Raw genomic sequence first — 17,916 nt, 5'->3', positions numbered from 1 at the left:
CTGCATTGTTTACCTTTTGTACCAGGTTTTGACAGTTGGTGTACTGAGCCTCAGTAAAGTCGATTACCGAAGCTACCGAAATAGTTCTGCTGTTCTATTTTCGTCAAAAAAGTGCTGAACAGGCAATTCAGGATTGAGTGTGTATGTATAAAAAAAATAATGTTACGAATAAAATGCTGCATGGATTTAAAAAGCTGCAGGTCGAATAGACAGAAAAACACATATGATTTAATAACTGATCAAAGACACCATGAGAGATTTTAGTTTCTGGTTGAATCTCCTAAGAAGAAACGGTTCTCTTTAATATGTTTCGATTGGTTGACTTTTTGCGCAATACATTGTTCTGAACAATTTTTATGCTTTTAATATCACACATTTGGCTGACACAAATTTCGGTTTTCTCTAATGTCACCCCCCTAGAAAATTTTTTGTCAGAATTCGACATTTTGAGGGGGGATACAAATAAATTATTCAAGAAATTTAAAAAATTTAAAGTGAAACTACAGTCGTTGGGAAAATTTCTTAACAAATCCGATGAGTTTGACGATTTTGCCTAATTGTTTGGGTAATTTTTCATCAAATACATTTATTATTTATCATCCCCCCCCCCTTGACGAGTCAATGACCAAAGTGACAAAAGAAGAACATGAGATTTGTTCCGGCCTTTTTGCCGAAGACGACAAACTCGTATCTCTTATGTTTTCGTATTTAGGGATTCTTTTTCATGACGAATTCCACATATTCAAAATTAATTTAAATGCTTCCAAAGTTAAATAAACAAAACGAAAAACACCTTTTTTGTCTTTTCACCATTGAAAGATGAGAATAATGTTCTTTTAAGCAAGACTAAAAGATTTGAAATCAGCCTGCGCCATTCTGGGATATTGAGTATAAAAATTAAGCCATTTTTAGACGAAAATCATGAATAACCTTTGGCATTGAGGATATAGAATTTTGCTGTCTTTGGAAAAAATATTGCATGTATGCACTAAAACTTTTCGGAACAAAGTTTTTGTGAAAAATCAATGTATAAAAAATTTACGAAAGGAAACAGTGAACACACGATCGCTTATTACGCTGAACAGGATCAAAGATATCCAATATACTAAAGTGGAGGCGATATACGTACACTTTATAAGCGGTAAAATGGAATCATGCACGCATATGGCCTCCACTTTAGCATCCTATTCAACATCATATAAGACTTCGTGTTATCTGGGTGAGGAAAAATATATCTTAGAAATTCGAAAAACGCCATCCTCACACAGTAAGGCATTTTTGGAGAGAATATTCTGGAAGTTTCCCATAATTTCCAACATACATATATCGGAGAGGTGTTTTGTACGTAAAATGCCTTGGGGAAGGTATTTCACTGGAATTCCGTTGAAAGTTTTTGACGATGTTCTGAGAATAAATTTTCTTGTCCTTCTTATTGCGTAGTTTCGTGCATTGAAATTGGTGGCATTAGAAATCTTGTAAATTTAACGTTTTTTTTTTTCAAAAATAAACAAGTAATACAGTCAGGTCTTTTTTTACGCGGTTTTCATTTACGCGGCCGTGTAAATGAAAACTCCATATAAAAAAAATTTCATCGTCTTATTTTTGCATGATTCGTCGAGAAATGGTGAGACTTTTTTACGCGGTTTTTCGAATTTTGAACTGAGTTTTTTTTTACGCGGTACGTATCCCCCGCGTAAAAAAAAACCTGACTGTACTTCTATTTCGTTTTTTCCAGATTTTTTTTTATTTTTAAATTTGTTTTTCATTAATTTTACTCGATATTTTTTAACCTATTTTAATTTGTGAAATTTAGCTTACTTGCTAATTTTAAGTACTTTACTTGAACAGATTTTAATAGTTCTTCTAAAAGTTTTTATGAGAATTCGGTTATGTTATGCATGAAAGGACATATCAGGAAATCGTATAGTAATCACTAGCAATGTTTGTTACAGATTATGCTCCAACCACTTAAGAATTAAAACAATCGTTACTGTTGAGAGTTGAAAGTGAATTTCACATTATAGTAAATAAAATATTGAACTGCTTTCACAACTAGGTATTGTTGCAATGAGTTCTGAATATATTCTCGAATGTCCCTAGTAATTGCATAGGTTCAAATTTGAATACATTTATCAACAAAGCCTGGAAGAAGTAAACTAAAGTTTAAGTTGATAGAGATTTGAACCGCATAAATAGAACGCAACATATTCGGAATTTAAGTATTAGTAAAGCTTCAGTACGTTATTAATCCATTACACTTAATTACATCTCATTATTGTACTGAAAATGTAATCCAGTTTGGATTTTTTTTCTAGTTTATCTCCTAGACTTCTCATATAAGTTTAAATCGTAGCGATTTGTATGAGTTTTGAAGCAGAGTGGAATTTAGATTCAAGTTCGTTCGGATAATTACGTTCCATGGGTTCCAGAGTTGGACAACATGTTATAATGATATTGTATAAAGAAGTCCAAATCACATCTAAAATACATTTCGTTCATGTTATCTCCCATTTTCCCTGAATGATCCCTTGAGCAATCACACTTTCCCTCTATCAATTCAAACTCGCTGTCCTCCAATCAGCCGTGTAAAATCCAATCTAGGCTACTAGAACACCGCATTTCCGCCATGGCAAACCACAGATCCCATTCCTCTGCACGTGACAACAATCGTTTTGCCAAAGGGGTCCTGTCAACCGGCGTTCCAACAGTTCCAGGTCAGTGGAGTGACATTGTACCTATTCTGTTGACGACAGAATGGAATGGAATGGAAAAATTTCGCTTGCATTCGCTTGTGATCCGCCAGGAGGGCTTGGCGAGGTCTTAAACCCGAGCACGAAGATATCCCCTCTGTGGTGACAGCTTTTGTGTGGGCTGGATACAAGCAACAGGGAACGGCACTGCACTTCTTGGGGCACGACGGTCGATGGGTACACAATAAAGAACAATCAGAATCCGATCCCGATCAGGAGAAATGAGGTTGGTGATCGCGTGGGTGGGTCGCGCCGGTTGGAACGATCACTTCATCACCGTGATCAATGTGAATAGTTTGTTGACTTAAGTGATGGACTCATTTGGGTCGGTTGCGATTTACCGGTCCAACTCTAATGTGACGGAGCGGTACGAGATCAAAGGTGCTACAGATTGTTGCATCGAGTGGTTCAATAAACTCAATAAAACCGCGCGGAATTAATCAGAGCACGTCGGTCTCGTTATTGACGATGGGATTGGAAAGCCAAATGAAGTTGACGCACGATCGTATAGGATTGAGCGGTGTTTGTTCTGAGCGAAAGCTGTTTGCATACCAATTAATCAAGCAAGATGGTTTACTGATTTTCTCCTATTCTTTTTGATCTCATTGCAGAAGCCATCCCGGCCCTAGTGGACACAGAAGCCTCCGCCCGCCAGAGTAAAGCCGTATCGACGCATTGTCCGCGATCATGTCCACCGACGACGACTCCAGCGGAGCCGGTCTGCGGATCGGACGGCCTAATCTACGCCAACATCTGCGAGATGAAGAAGAAAACCTGTACGAAGAATGCGCCGAACAGCGTGACGGAGGACAAGGAGGGCTGCGAGCGGGCGAAGGGCTCTCCGTGTAGTCATCGCTGTCCAACGGAGAAGGATCTAGTGTGCGGAACCGATGGCCGAACGTATCTGAACCGATGCATGCTGCGAGTGCAGGCCTGTCGAGTCGGAACTGCTGCGGTGTCTCTGGCCCACGTGGGACCCTGCGCCAACGGGAGCATCATTCGGGAGTCTTGCCCAGTCGACTGCAACAGGCATATCCTGGTCTAGAGTTTGTGGGTCGGGCAGTGGTACTAATCGAGTTTTTGTCATTTTAGCGCTCCTCAAGATGGACCAGTTTGCGCCTCGGACGGTAACGTATACAACTCCACATGCCAGATGAAGCTGATCACCTGCGGCCAGGGAGTGGTAAGTTCTCGAGGTGTCCAGACCTGGTTGAACCACTTGATATAATTGAACTTTTCTAGGTACGAACAAGCCGAAAGCACTGCCAAAGCACCCGTAACTGCCGAGAATCGTGCTGGCGAGTAGCCCGACCAACCTGCGGATCCGACGGTCGTCTATACGCCAGCGCCTGTAAGATGCGATCGTCCAACTGCGGTAAGCACGTCTTCGAAGTGCCAATCTCGTTCTGTATGTCCCAGGAACGTGCCGGAGGAAGCTCGGCCGCCGCCACGAACAAGATCGAGGATTGCCCAACGGATTGCGTCCGGGAGGCTCAGCAAATGATCTGCGGTAGCGATGGGAACGTGTACACCTCGATGTGTGAACTGAAGATGCTGAACTGCGGGTGAGTTGGACTGCTTCAATGCTCTAGCAGATGTAACTTGACCAATCCGCTCTCGTTTTAGACAACGCAAGAAGATCCAGGTCGTGGGTATTGACCGGTGCAAGCAGAAGATGAGCCGCTGCAAATCCATCCCAGCCTGTAAGCACCACAGCAAGAACAGTGCGTCGATCTTCGGAGACCAGAAGGATCTGCTGTGTGGTACCGACTCGCGGACGTACAACAACGAGTGCGAACTGGCGAGAGCTACCTGCTTGTAAGTTGTTGTAGTTGTAACAGGTTTCCAAGAAACCGTTTATGTAAATTTTCTAAAAATTGTATCAGTAGATTACAAGCGCCGGTTCTGGCCAATCTCAGAAAAAAATTATTCTCAACATATACACTGGAACCGCTTTTTATCCACATGGCTGAAGTGCATAAATTAAAATATTCATAAAAAGAGGTAAATTTGTGCATAACTTAAGTTTGGTCTTTAATGAGGCAATCTAGTTCGCGAGAACAGGCCTTGCTTCTGGGCAAGTGAGTGGCGGGTGGGACTAAGGGAGTTTTCAGAAACCTCCCAGAGAGTCCAAAAAAGTGGTTCCAAGGGACTCCAGAGGCGCTCCAGGGGCTTGTTTCAGGGGATTTCAGGAGCGTTTTAAGGGCGTTTTGTCAGGTTTTGATAACATTTTTAATGGGATTACGGGAAATTCAGGGGCATTTCAATAGTATTAAGGAGGTTCAGATACGTTTCAAGGGGCTTATGCCACAAAAGTTCAACTTATTGGACGCAGTGGCTTAATTCCCCAATAGGGGAGGAAAAAAAGGAACTTTAAGGGCAATTCAAGGGGTATCAGGAGCCTTTAAAGGGCACCACAAAGGGATTGACGGGCATTTCATTTTTTTTTTTTTAATCCAGAGTAATTTCAGCGAGTTTCAGGTTTCAGGAACATTTTAACCCTTTGGAGCCGGAGGGGTCATATATGACCCCAACATAGAAACGGCTGTATAAATTCACCCATTCGATAAAACAGAATTTTCGGCAAAGTTGTTGCAAATTGAGTCCTCTATTAGGGAAAATTGGGATATTTGCATTTGAGACTTCATTGACAACCTAGAACATCCTGAACACCATGAAATTTGGAAAAACGAAATAATTGACAAACCAGTTGTTCTAAAAGCTTAACTTGGATGTGGGTTTCGTTCATATGTATCAAATAAGCCTTCGTCAAGAATATCAAAAGGTGTTTTATATTCTGGGATGTTCTAGGTGTTCCAAACTGTCTTGTAGTGAAGTCCTTCAAATCTACAAGAATAATTTTATGTATTTCCGCCACAATTAATAGCATTGCATAAGCTACTGGGATCCGTGAAGATCTTGACATTTACAATGTCATTTATAGACGCTATAGGGATGTTCCAGGTCAGGTTGGAGTTCAGGACTTCAGGTCTACACTCGTAACAGTAGCCATATCTGTTCTACTGAGAAACGCTGCATAATCAACTGTTGTTACTGGAGCAATCTGATGTCTACTAGCTTATTATAAACCTTTGGGACATCTAGGGTCGTCCAAACTGTTCTATAATAAAGTCCTTCAAATCAACAATAATAATTTAATGTGTTTTCTAGATATATAATAGTATTGTATAATCTGCTGGGGTCCGCGAAGCTCTTGAAATCTCAAATGTCATTTAGAGATACAACAGGGATATTCCAGGTCAGCCAAACTACATTGGAGTTCAAGACTTCAGGTCCACACTCGTAACTGTATCCATATCTGTTATACTGAGAAACGCAACATAATCAACCGCAGTTACTGGACCAAGTAAAAAGTCTACTTTACTCTACTCTACTTTTTTATTATAAACCTTTGGGACATTTAGGTTCGTCCAAAATGTTCTATAATGAAGTCCTGCAAATCTGCAAGAATAACTTTATGTGTTTTCGCCATGAATAATAGTTTTGCATATTGCATAACCTGCTGGGATTCGCGAAGCTCTTGAAATCTGAAATGTCATTTAGAGATACAACAGGGATATTCCAGGTCAGCCAAACTACCTTGGAGTTCAGGACTTCAGGTCTACACTCGTAACAGTTAAACTGAGTAACGCTGCATAATCAACCGCAGTTACTAGAGCAATATGAAGTCTACTTTTTTGTTATAATCCTTTGGGAAATTCAAAGTCGTCCAAACTGTTTTATAATGAAGTGCTTCAAATCTACGAGAAAAATGTTATGTGTTTTCACCATAAATAATAGCATAGCATAATCTGCTGAGTTCTTGATAGTAACAGTAGTTGGTCTCACAATGAACTTTAGACTGTAATCTGTAATGATAGTTTTGAGATATTCCAGATCAACATCACTACTCCGGAGTGTAGCTGAAGCTATACACTTGGGATAATAGCTTTTGCCACTATGTTAAGGTGTTACTTAATCCACTGTACTTACCAAAGCAGTTAGAGGAACAATACGCATTGTTATATATTTTTGGGATATTATGAGCTCCTTACTGTTATGAAGCTTAGTTGATAAAAACAACCACTGTAACTTTCAGAAGACTTGCTGAACATTATCGATTACAAATCGTAGCTTTTAATAAAAAAAAAGTTACCGTTACACTCGTAGACTTTAGGATCTAGACTCAAGAACAGTTTGGATGACCTAGGATATCCCGAATGATCTGATACTGTCTATTGAATTTTTAGAAGACTTACTGTACGTGATAGATTACAAATCGTAGCTTTGCATAATGAAATAAGTTACCGTTACACCCGTAGACTTGAAGATCTAAACTCGAGAACAGTTTGGATGACCTAGGATATCCCGACTGATCTGATACTGTCTATTTACCTTCCAGAAGAGTTACTGGATATGATAGATTACAAATCGCAGCTTTGAATAATGAAAGCAGTTACCGTTGCACCCGTAGACTTTAGGATCCAAACTCAAGAACAGTTCGGATGACCTGGGATACCCCCACTGATCTGATATTGTCTATTTACCTTTCAGAAGACTTGCTGGACATAAAAGATTACAGATCGCAGCTTTGTAAAATGAAATCAGTTACCGTTACACCCATATACTTTAGGATCTAAACTCAAGAACATTTTGGATGACCTAGGATATCCCGACTGATCTGATACTGTCTATTGAACTTTCAGAAGACTTGCTGGACATAATAGATTACAAATCGCAGCTTTGTATAATGAAATCAGTTACCGTTACACCCGTAGACTTTAAGATCTAAACTCAAGAACAATTTGGATGACCTAGGATATCCCAACTTATCTGATATTGTCTATTTACATTTCAGAAGACTTGCTGGGCATGATAGATTACAAATCGCAGCTTTGTATAATGAAAGAAGTTACCGTTATAGCCATAGACTTAAGGATCTAAACTCAAGAATAGTTTGGATGACCTAGGATGTCCAGAAAAAAATATTCCGCATAATATTCTACTGATGTTATACTATTGAATACCAAAACGATAGAAAAACTTAGAAAAAACTCCAGAAGAACGCTTGGAAAAAATCCGGCTTCAAAGAATTAAAGGGCGTTATAAGGGTATTGAGGGGCATTTCAGAGTCATTTAAGCGAGTTTCAGGGGGTTTCAGGAACATTTTAAGGGCATTCCTAGAGGTTTTTGAGGGCGTTTGATAGCATTCTAGGGGCATTTCAATGGCTTTTCAGGTGCATTTCAGGAGGTTTCTGGAGCCTATTAAAGGCGTCCAAAGGGGTTTCACAGGCATTTCAAATGGATTATGATGATTTCAGGTCCGGGTCGAATCAAAAGGTTTCAAAAACATCATTACATCAAAGGGCATTCCAGGGACGTTTCCAAAGATATTGGGATGCGGTCTCTGAAAATACTCTGAAAGTTCCTGAAATACCTCTGAAATCCCATTAAGACCCTTTCGGACTGTACTTAACGTACCTGATACCCTCCGAAATCTACGAAAACGCTTCCATAATGCCTCTGCATCCCACCCAAAATATGTACTCTGAAATTTCATGAAATGCCTCCAAAGCCCTCCTGAAACTCCCTCGGACTCATGTTATGTACCTGAGAGCCTCCTAATCCCCCAAAAATGCCTTCGCAGCGCCTCTCAATCCCGCTGAAAATGCTCCGAAACTTCATGAAATAGCTCCAAAATCCCCCTGAAAACCCCTCGGACCCCATGTAACGCACCTCAGACGCTCCGAAAACCTCAAAAACTCCTCCGTAACGCTCATGAATTCCGCCTAAAATGCTCCGAAACTTCCTGAAATGCCTTAGAAATCCCCCTAAACACCCTCGTACCCCATGTAACGCATCTGAGAGGCTTCGAAACCCCAGAAAACTCCTCCGTAACGCTTCCGTATCGCCTCTGAATCCCGCATGAAATGCTCTGAGACTTGCAAAAATGCCTCCAAAATGCCTCTAAAACCCTCTTAGACCACATGTAACGCACCTGAAACGCTCCGAAACCCTCAAAAACTCCTTCTTAACGCTTAAGAATTCCGCCTTAAATACTCTGAAACTTCCTGAAATGCCTCAAAAGTCCCCCTAAAACTCCCTCGGACCCCATGTAACGCACCTGAAACGCTCTAAAACCCTCATCGTAACGCTTCCGCATCACCACCGAATGCCGCATAAAATGCTCTGAAACTTGCTGAAATGCCTTCAAAATTCCCTCAAACCCCTCTTTGACTCCGTGTAACGCACCTACGCTGCGAAACCCTCAAAAACTCCTCGGTAACGCCTATGAATTCCAATTAAAATGCTCTGAATCTTCCTAGAATGCCTCAAAAATCCCCTAAAACTCTCTCGGACCCCATGTAACGCACCTAAGACGTACCGAAACCTTTGAAAACTCTTCCGTAACGCTTCCGTATCGCCTATGTATTAAATCTTAAGCTAGGTTTCTTGTTCCCAAGTAGAGCGCTCAAGAAAAATTCCTCCTTCTTCCACAAGTAATTTTGACAACTGATCTATATGGGCAGAAATGTCACTTTTCCTTACGCAATAATAGCTCGGACTATTTTTCCGCGCGGAAAAGTGACAGCTTTATTTGATTTGCACGGGAAGCGTTATTGACGTTACATCTGCGAACCGCTAATTTTGAAGCAGAATCATTACTTGTTCATCACTGGTCCTATCTTTTTGCACGAAGTGGAAACTAGCCATAAAATGCTCTGAAACTTGCTGAAATGCCTCTAAAATACCCCTACAACCCTCTTGAACCCCATGTAACGCAGCTGAGACCCTCCGAAACCCCCATAACGCCTCCGCAATGCCTTTGAAACCAACCTAAAATGCTCTAAGTCTTCCTGAAATTCCTCCAAAACCCCCTTAATACCCACTCGGACCCCATGTAACGTACCTGTAATGCCTCCTATGAACCCGATGAAATTCCTCTGAAACTCTCCGTAATGCTTTCGAAAACCCCACGGAAACCCTTTGGAAACCCCTGAAATGCCTCTGCAACCTCCCTTTGCTCTCTTCTATAAACACCCCCTGGCCACCGTTGCAATAGTTAGCGTCATTATTAAATTTTCGTATGCACAATATTGTTTCTGAGTAGCTTCCCCTCTTTTTATATGCGGGGCATAAAAAAGGTGCATTAATTAATAGTGCATAAAAATAACATCCATAAAAAGAGATTTTAGTGTACACCCGAACCTCCATTTACGTTACGAATCAGGACTGCCTAAATAGAATTTTTACCTAAATGGATTTCAAAGTTGCAAATGAGTTTGAGAAGAGCAAGTGGCTTGCAGATGCAAAGGGGAGGGGGTCAAAGCTTCAGATGTAAAGGGTGTTTTTAGAAGGGGTGATAGGAGGCATTTCAGGGCGTTTCACATGGATTTCATTTGTTTGCGTGCGTTTCAAGGCGTTTCATGAGGTTTCAGAGAGGTTATATGGTGCTTCAGAAACTCTTAGGTGATATTCACGGAAGTTTCATGGGGTTCCAAAGGCGTTTCAAGGTATTCCAATGCGATTAAGAGCGTTTCATGGCATGGCCTTTCAGGAGGTTTCAGGAGCTCTAAGGGTGCCTTCAGACGGTCGCAGGTGTTTTCGACGGAGGTTTAATAGGGGTTTTAGCGGCGTTTCAAGGCGTTTCAGGACGTTTTAATGCGTTTCAGGACGATTCATGAAGCTTAAGGGGGCTTAAGCGGCTCGCAGGTGAATTTTGCGGACGTTTCATGGGGGTTTCAGAGGCGTTTAAACATGTTTCAATGCGTTTCAATGCGTTTGAGGGCGTTTCAGGGTATCTCAGGGGGTTTCACAGGGGTTTTAGGGGGTTCCAAAGGCTCTCAGGTCTTAAAAGGTGTTTCAAAGCGTTTCAAAGCGTTTCAAGGCGTTATATGGCTTTGAATGCGTTTCAGAGCTTTTCAGGAGGTTTATGAGGGGCTTGAAGGCGCTTCATAGGATCTCAGGTAAATTTCACAGTGGATTTATAGTGATTTCAGAGACGTTTCAAAGCATTTCAGGTCGTTTCAGGGCCTTTCAGGAGGTTTCACAGGGGTTTTTGGGGCTTCCGAGGCTCTCAGGTGAATTCCACGGAGGTTTCATAGGGCTTTTAGAGGCGTTTCAAAGAGTTTCAAGACGTTACATGTCGTTCAATGCGTTTCAGGGCGTTTCAGGAGGTTTAAGAGCGGCTTGCGGGGCTTCAAAGGATCTCAGGTAAATTTCACGGAGGATTTATAGAGATTTCAGAGACGTTTCAAAGCATTTCAGGTCGTTTCAGGGCGTTTCAGGGCCTTTCAGTACATTTCACATGGGTTTTGGAGGCTTCCAAGGCTCACAGGTAACTTTCACGGAGAATTCAAAGCGGTTTTAGAAGCGTTCCAAAGCGTTTCAAGGCGTTTCAAGACGTTTTAGGACGTTTTCATGCGTTTCAGGGCGATTTAGGAGGTTAAGGAGGCCTTAAGAGGGCTTCAGAGGCTCGCAGATGAATTTCACGGAGGTTTCATGAGGGTTTCAAAGGCGTTTCAAAGCGTTTCAAGGCGTATCAATGCGTTTCAGGGCATTTCAGGAGGCTTCCCATGAATTTCAGGAGGCTTCAGAGGATCACAGGGAAAAATTACGGGCGTTTCACAGGGGCTTTAGAGGGCTTCAGAGGCTAGCAGGTGAATTTTGCGGAACTTTTAAAGGGCTTTAAGAGGCGCTTCAAAGCGTTTCAATGCGTTACATGGCGTTTAATGCATTTCAGGGCGTTTCAGGAGGTTTATAAGCGGCTTGAGGGGGCTTCAGAGGATCTCAGGTAAATTTCACGGAGGATTTATAGGGATTTCAGAGACGTTTCAAAGCATTTCAGGTCATTTCAGGGCGTTTTAAGTCCTTCAGGAGATTTCACAAAGGTTTTGGGGGCTTTCGCGGCTCTCAAGTAACTTTGACGGAGATTTCAAAGCGGTTTTAGAAGCGTTCCAAAGCTTTTCAATGCGTTTCAAAGCGTTTCAAGAAGTTTTAGAGCGTTTTAATGCGTTTCAGGGCGATTCAGGAGGTTTAGGGGCCTTCAGAGGGCTTTAGAGGCTCGCAGACGAATTTCACGGAGCTTTCATGAGGGTTTAAAATGCGTTTCAAAGCGTTTCAAGGCATTTCAATACGTTCCAGGGCATTTCAGGATGTTTGCGGTGAATTTGAGGGGGCTTCAGAGGATCTCAGGTAAAAATTACGGGCGTTTCACAGGGGCTTCAGGGGGCTTCAGAGGCTAATTTCGTGGAGGTTTTGTAGGATTTAGAGGCGTTTCAAAACGCTTCAAAACGTTTCAGGACGTTTCAAAAGGTTTCAAGTGCGTTTTAGGGCATCCCAGGAACTCAAGAGAGTTCTTGGAGACCCTTAAAGATTCTTCGAACTCAAAACTTGATAGATCATAGTTACCTAAGGCTGTGTGAGTATGAACCTTAGTCGTAAATCTTTTAGAGACAATCAAATACGTTAGTAGATCCGATGACCTACAGTGTATCAAACAATTGTCCGTACAGCATTTTTTTGGTCAAAATAATTTTTCATTCAAATGTTCATAACTTTTTTATACGTCAATCAAAAACGCTGAAATTTTGACCAACGATGAATCATATATTAAAGCTGCATTGGTAAAATTTTGAGCAAGATCGAATAAGTTTTCTGAAAGTTATAGAACTTTTAGAAAAACTTATAAGATTTTTGAACACATTTTTAAAACATTATATCTCAGTATGTACTCGATGAAACTTATTCATTTTTTTTGTGTTACAGCTGATACCTAAGGCTTTCATATGCAGCTACTTTAGAGGTTTTATATTCACTACAAAAAATATGAAAAATGTGCTAATGCAATTGACGATATTTAAAAATTGACCATATTTTGCACATATAATCTGCCAAACGTTTTACACCAATAAAAGTGCATTAACTGAATGAAAAATACATAGGACTTACTTTTCATATGTAGTTGAGTAGGTCCTGTATAAAAATATTACATTAAGAGAGTTTAAAAACGTTGAAAACACTTGGCATTTTTATTGATCAAAATATGATAAATTTCCAAATGACACTATGAACATATACAGATTTTTCATATTTTTTATAGTGAATATAAAACTCAAACAAAGCTGCATATGATAGCTTTAGGTATAAGCTGTATTACAAAAAAAAAATGAAAAAGTTTCATCGAGTACATACTGAGATTTAATGTTTTAAAAATGTGTTCAAAAATCTTATAAGTTTTACTAAAAGTTCTATAACTTTTAGAAAACTTATTCGATCTCTCAAATTTTACCAATGGAGCTTTGATATATGATTTATGATCGATCAAAATTTCAGCGTATTTGATTCATGTATAAAAAAATTATGATCATTTGTATGAAAAAATATTTTGACCCAAAAATTGCTGTACGGACAATTGTTTGATACACTGTATACTCAAGGAGGTTCTTGGAGATCCTCAAACTGACAACGAGCTCACCACTTGACAGCACATAGTAGCATGAGGCTTCTTCTTCTTCTTTATGGCTCTACGTCCGCACTGGGACTCGGCCTGCCTCGCTTCAACTTAGTGTTCTTTGAGCACTTCCACAGTTATTAATTGAAGGGCTTTCTTTGCCTGCCATTGTATGAATTTGTATATTGTGAGGCAAGTACAATGATTACACTATGCCCAGGGAGCCGAGAAAATTTTCCCGACCGGAACGGGAATCGAACCCGCCTTCTCCAGATAGGCGAACCATAGCCTTAACCACTAGGCTAACTGGAAACCCTTGAGGCTATGGTGAGTTGCATGTGACTATGCAAGGCTGAATTTCATTCTCTCTCTCTCTCTGTCTTCTTGGCGTAACGTCCTCATTGGGACAAAGCCTGCTTCTCAGCTTAGTGTTCTATGAGCACTTGAACAGTTATTAACTGAGAGCTTCCTCTGCCAATGACCATTTTGCATGCGTATATCGTGTGGCAGGCACGAAGATAATCTATGCCCAAGGAAGTCAAGGAAATTTCCTTTACGAAAAGATCCTGGACCGACCGGGAATCGAACCCGTCACCCTCAGCATGGTCATGCTGAATACCCGTGCGTTTACCGCCTCGGCTATATGGGCTTTCGAACAAAAAGCGATTAGTTGGAATTTTACCTTTGAAGAAGACTCGAAACAGAGTCGAAACGTCGGGACAAATCTAAAACAGTCGTTTTGATTTCCCAAGACTGCAGCGCCGATAAAGTAGCTAGATGTAAGAAATTGAGTTTGACCGAAACATTGGTAACGGAGTATGAGGAGTATGCAAGCATGCAAAGGGTCACTCAAAATGGAGAATAAACAAATTAACAAACAATTCACCCTATTCATAAATTCTGTAAGCTAAGTGTTATCGTAATCATTCATTTCAGACGTGGAGTTCAACTGGCTCACATCGGCGCCTGCACACAGCTGAAGACCAAGACAGACACTGTTGATTGCTCGAGCTGCACCTACGACGAAGATCAAGTTGGCCCCATCTGCGGCTCCGATGGAAACACCTACCGGTCACGTTGCGAACTGAAGCAGAAAACCTGTGGTCTCAGAGTCGTTCCAGTTTCCCTCAAAAACTGTGCCACCACTGCCCACTGTGAAGCAAACTGTGAAACCGAACCTACCAGCTACATCTGCGGCTCGGACAACAAACTCTATCCGAACGAGTGCTTCATGCGAAAGGAGAACTGCGGCAAGCACATGTTCATCGTACCGATGAAGCGCTGTTTGGCGGCCTTCACCTTCAAGGGCTGCTCGCGAATCTGTCCGCAGGAATTCGAACCCGTGTGCGGCACCGACGGCAAAACCTACTCCAACGATTGCTTCCTCAGCATCGAAAACTGCCGATCGCGATCGGTCCACAAGAAGCACGACGGACCCTGCGGACGGCCCGAGGAACCATCGCACAACTATCTGTACTAAAACACAAAACAAAATGCCAACAAATCAGTTTCTAAGGCCACTTTTTTTCCAGTCTAGCCTTTCCCCCCCTCTTCCCTTGTTCATTGCCACAAGCTGTCCTTATCTTGTATTTGTAGCATTAAGGCTGTTTAGAAAGTAGTTATTCTTCGAAACTTGCCGTACTGTTGTACTAAAGTTTTAGAACAGTCGGTCAAACGCTTTGACCTACAAGGTTCGCCAAAATTCGACTGCCAGAACAAAACGTACTGAGGAAAACAAGACTTGAACCACCCATTTTCGACGCATATTTACTGGTAAAATTTACACTTTTTCCTACTGAAAGTCTAATTTTTTACGCACCCTATCCCCCTAGTAGACTGTTTTTAACGAAAGAACAAATTTTAGACAAAAAAAAACAATCACACCGGAAGCGCGGAAGTCACATGCCGCCCTTTTAGTTCGTATTTAGTTCAAATGAGTAAGATTTAGATTTATAGGTTAATCGTGTATAGAAACAAAACAAAAGAAAACCCGAAACGAGAAAGAAATCGAAACTCTTTTTTTGTTTTTAACTTATTCAGTTAGTAGTCAAGCAAAAATACGCCCGTCGACGGGCGACTAAATTATTACAAAACTGTAATTTATTACCGGATGGAGAAAGAAAAAAAATGGAACGGAATCACGCACAGTTTTTGAGGTTAGGAGTTCCACCCTTAGTGTGAACTCACTTAAAATGACGGCATAATTTATTGAAAAAAAAAAAAGAATATTGAAATCTTTTTACATAGAATACTAGAATAGAGCTCGCGTACCCTTTCTTTAATGTTTGAAAGAATACTACGTTAGTAGGTACGTGCTATTACGAAGGAAGGTGCGAAGAGAAGCAACAAACGCTGACAAAAGAAAAACCATTGCAAGAGTAAACCCGTGCGCGCAGAGGACGAGTTCGCTTTTTCTGATGTAGGATTATATGAATTATGCAAACATTGCGCTAATAAACGAAAAAGTAAAATACAATGATCGAATTGTGTTGTTTAATGCCGAAATGCCTTAGTGACGGAATGTTATATAATATTCAGCATTTTTATACCTTTACCAGTTCAAAGGAAATTTTGCTCGTGTATGAACTTCTATCCGAAAATGTTTTTCACTATATTGTTAACATAACGTTTGAGAAGAGCATATGAAAAAAAAACCTAATTTTCTTCTCCAAAAATTTTAACTCTTAAGGCGAAACTGGATCGATTGCCTCACTTTTTGGTTTTTGATTTTTTATAAAATAACGAAGCAATATTTTTAAAATCGGTTTTCGTACACATGTAGAGTATGGATCAAGGTATCTCCTGATTTTTTTTCGTGGTGGAAAATGTTTTTCGTTTTCGCAGAAACCATTTTTGAATAAAAATTCACAAAAAAATGGTTTCTGCAAAAATGGAAAACTTTTTCCATCACAAAAAAATCAGAAGATACCTTGATCCATACTCTGCATGTGCAAGAAAACTGATTTTGAAAATATTTCTTCGTTATTTCATGAAAAATTAGTAAATGCTTCCAGTTTCGCCTTAAGCGGTATGTTGGACTAAAATAATGGCTCGAAAATGTTTCAGGATATTTGAAAGAATTTTATAGAAAAAAATACTCTGAGAATAACATTCATTCCCGATTTATGTTAGATGTCATATTATTACAATTTACCAATCATCTTCCATTCAATTTTTTTTCAGCCTTAACCCTCTACTTCCCATGGTTGCTCTAGAGCACCATCGATTTTCGACGAACTCGGGACAAACGGAATTAGATGAATATGATGCAATAATTTTTAGAATATGGTTGTAACATTATAAGGTTACCCCAACTACTAGCTACTTGTTTCAATAGTTGAAATATTAATAAACAATCGAAAACCTATTAATTTACAACCAAATATTTTTACATTGATTTCGAAAAATTTTGCCGATTTGCAATAACTTTCGATAAAGCACTTTTTTCGGAAATGTTTTTTTTTTTTTTGCATAGATATAGTCGTTTAAAACCGTGGGAAGGAAAGGGTTAAATTTTGCCTAGTAGATTAGAAAAGTTAAATGCATGTACAGGGGATAGACAAAATGTTCACTTTTCAAATAATGGCTAACTAGCTGTAACTCTTCGAAAAGTGCATCAAAAATTCTAGAATTTCCACTGTAAGTTGATGAAGTCTATCAATGGTCCATATTTTTGGGAAGATCGGGCAATTATACATGGAATTAGAAAGATTGTCGTGAAAGGCGCAACTATCCGTATTGCCAATTTTGAACTGTTATATGAAAAATATATATAAAAATGGATTTCCGTCTGTCTGTCTGTCTGTCTGTCTGTCTGTCTGTCTGTCTGTCTGACCACTATGGAATCGGAAACTACTGGACCGATCGGTGTGAAATTTTGTATGTGGGTGCTGTCGGGGCAGGGGAAGGTTCTTAGCTTGGTGTGAGACCTCTCCGGCTTCTGGAACGGGGGGCTCCCATACAGATGCCTTGGCGGGGGACGCCTCTACGGAGCTGCATGTCAAAAAACACAGTAGGCAGGCAGTACGACGTTTGCCGGGACAGCTAGTGAAAAATAAAAAAAAAGAAAAATAGTTAGCATTTGGACATCCTAGGCTACTTGGAAAATTTTTGAGGCTGAACGTTGGCTTTTTTACAGAAAAATAATTTAAAAAAAATGATCGGTAAGGGTTTTGGAGAAATGGCATGACTAAGAATATATTGTTCTTAGTATATTTTTCAAGTCCGGTTGAGAGATTGAAAAATCCAAATGACGAGAAAGCAATCGATAACTCGGTTGTGTGTTAAATGTTTGTAAAGTGTCTTGTGAAAATAAATGTAATTTATAAAATTTTTTATGTGTAATGAATCAACAGAAACTTTGAGACGGATCCGATACGGATCGAGTCGTCGGAGTAAGAGAACATAAGGTTGTTTTTGATCTCACAATTGGGCTTAAAAGCCAAAAAATCCTAAAAAAAATCAAAAATCAATTCTTTAAATATTGTAAAATAGTTTCGAAGGCAAAATCGAGCCAAAATTGGCAAAATGTTTCGTTTTGTTTGGGCTAAAAATGCTCTATAGTAGATCATATGGATAATTGCCTGCGCATTCATATTAATCAATTTACATACGTTTGTTTAAAGAAGAAGTACAAAGCTAAATTTCTCCTTTGGCTGCAGTTTAAGAACAATATTTCTACGATCAGGAAACATGTCCTGCAGGGATGGAAAA

General features: G+C 40.1%; 1 protein-coding gene across 1 annotated transcript in view; it reads left to right on the top strand.

Annotated features, from left to right (window-relative positions):
• Positions 1–15,261, top strand: part of LOC109420204 (agrin) — a 351,745-nt gene extending 336,484 nt beyond the window's left edge. The window contains exons 2-6 of the mRNA XM_029862166.2: positions 3,362–3,779; positions 3,843–3,933; positions 3,993–4,315; positions 4,377–4,568; positions 14,140–15,261. Of these exons, the coding sequence (XP_029718026.1) occupies positions 3,362–3,779; positions 3,843–3,933; positions 3,993–4,315; positions 4,377–4,568; positions 14,140–14,683 (1,568 nt within the window). The 3' untranslated portion in view covers positions 14,684–15,261. The remainder of the gene's footprint in view (positions 1–3,361; positions 3,780–3,842; positions 3,934–3,992; positions 4,316–4,376; positions 4,569–14,139) is intronic.
• Positions 15,262–17,916: the final 2,655 nt, after the last annotated feature.

The sequence above is a fragment of the Aedes albopictus genome, chromosome 2 (genome assembly GCF_035046485.1).
Source record: "Aedes albopictus strain Foshan chromosome 2, AalbF5, whole genome shotgun sequence".
Classification (NCBI taxonomy): Eukaryota; Metazoa; Arthropoda; class Insecta; order Diptera; family Culicidae; genus Aedes; species Aedes albopictus.
This window is presented reverse-complemented; position numbering and strand designations above follow the sequence as displayed.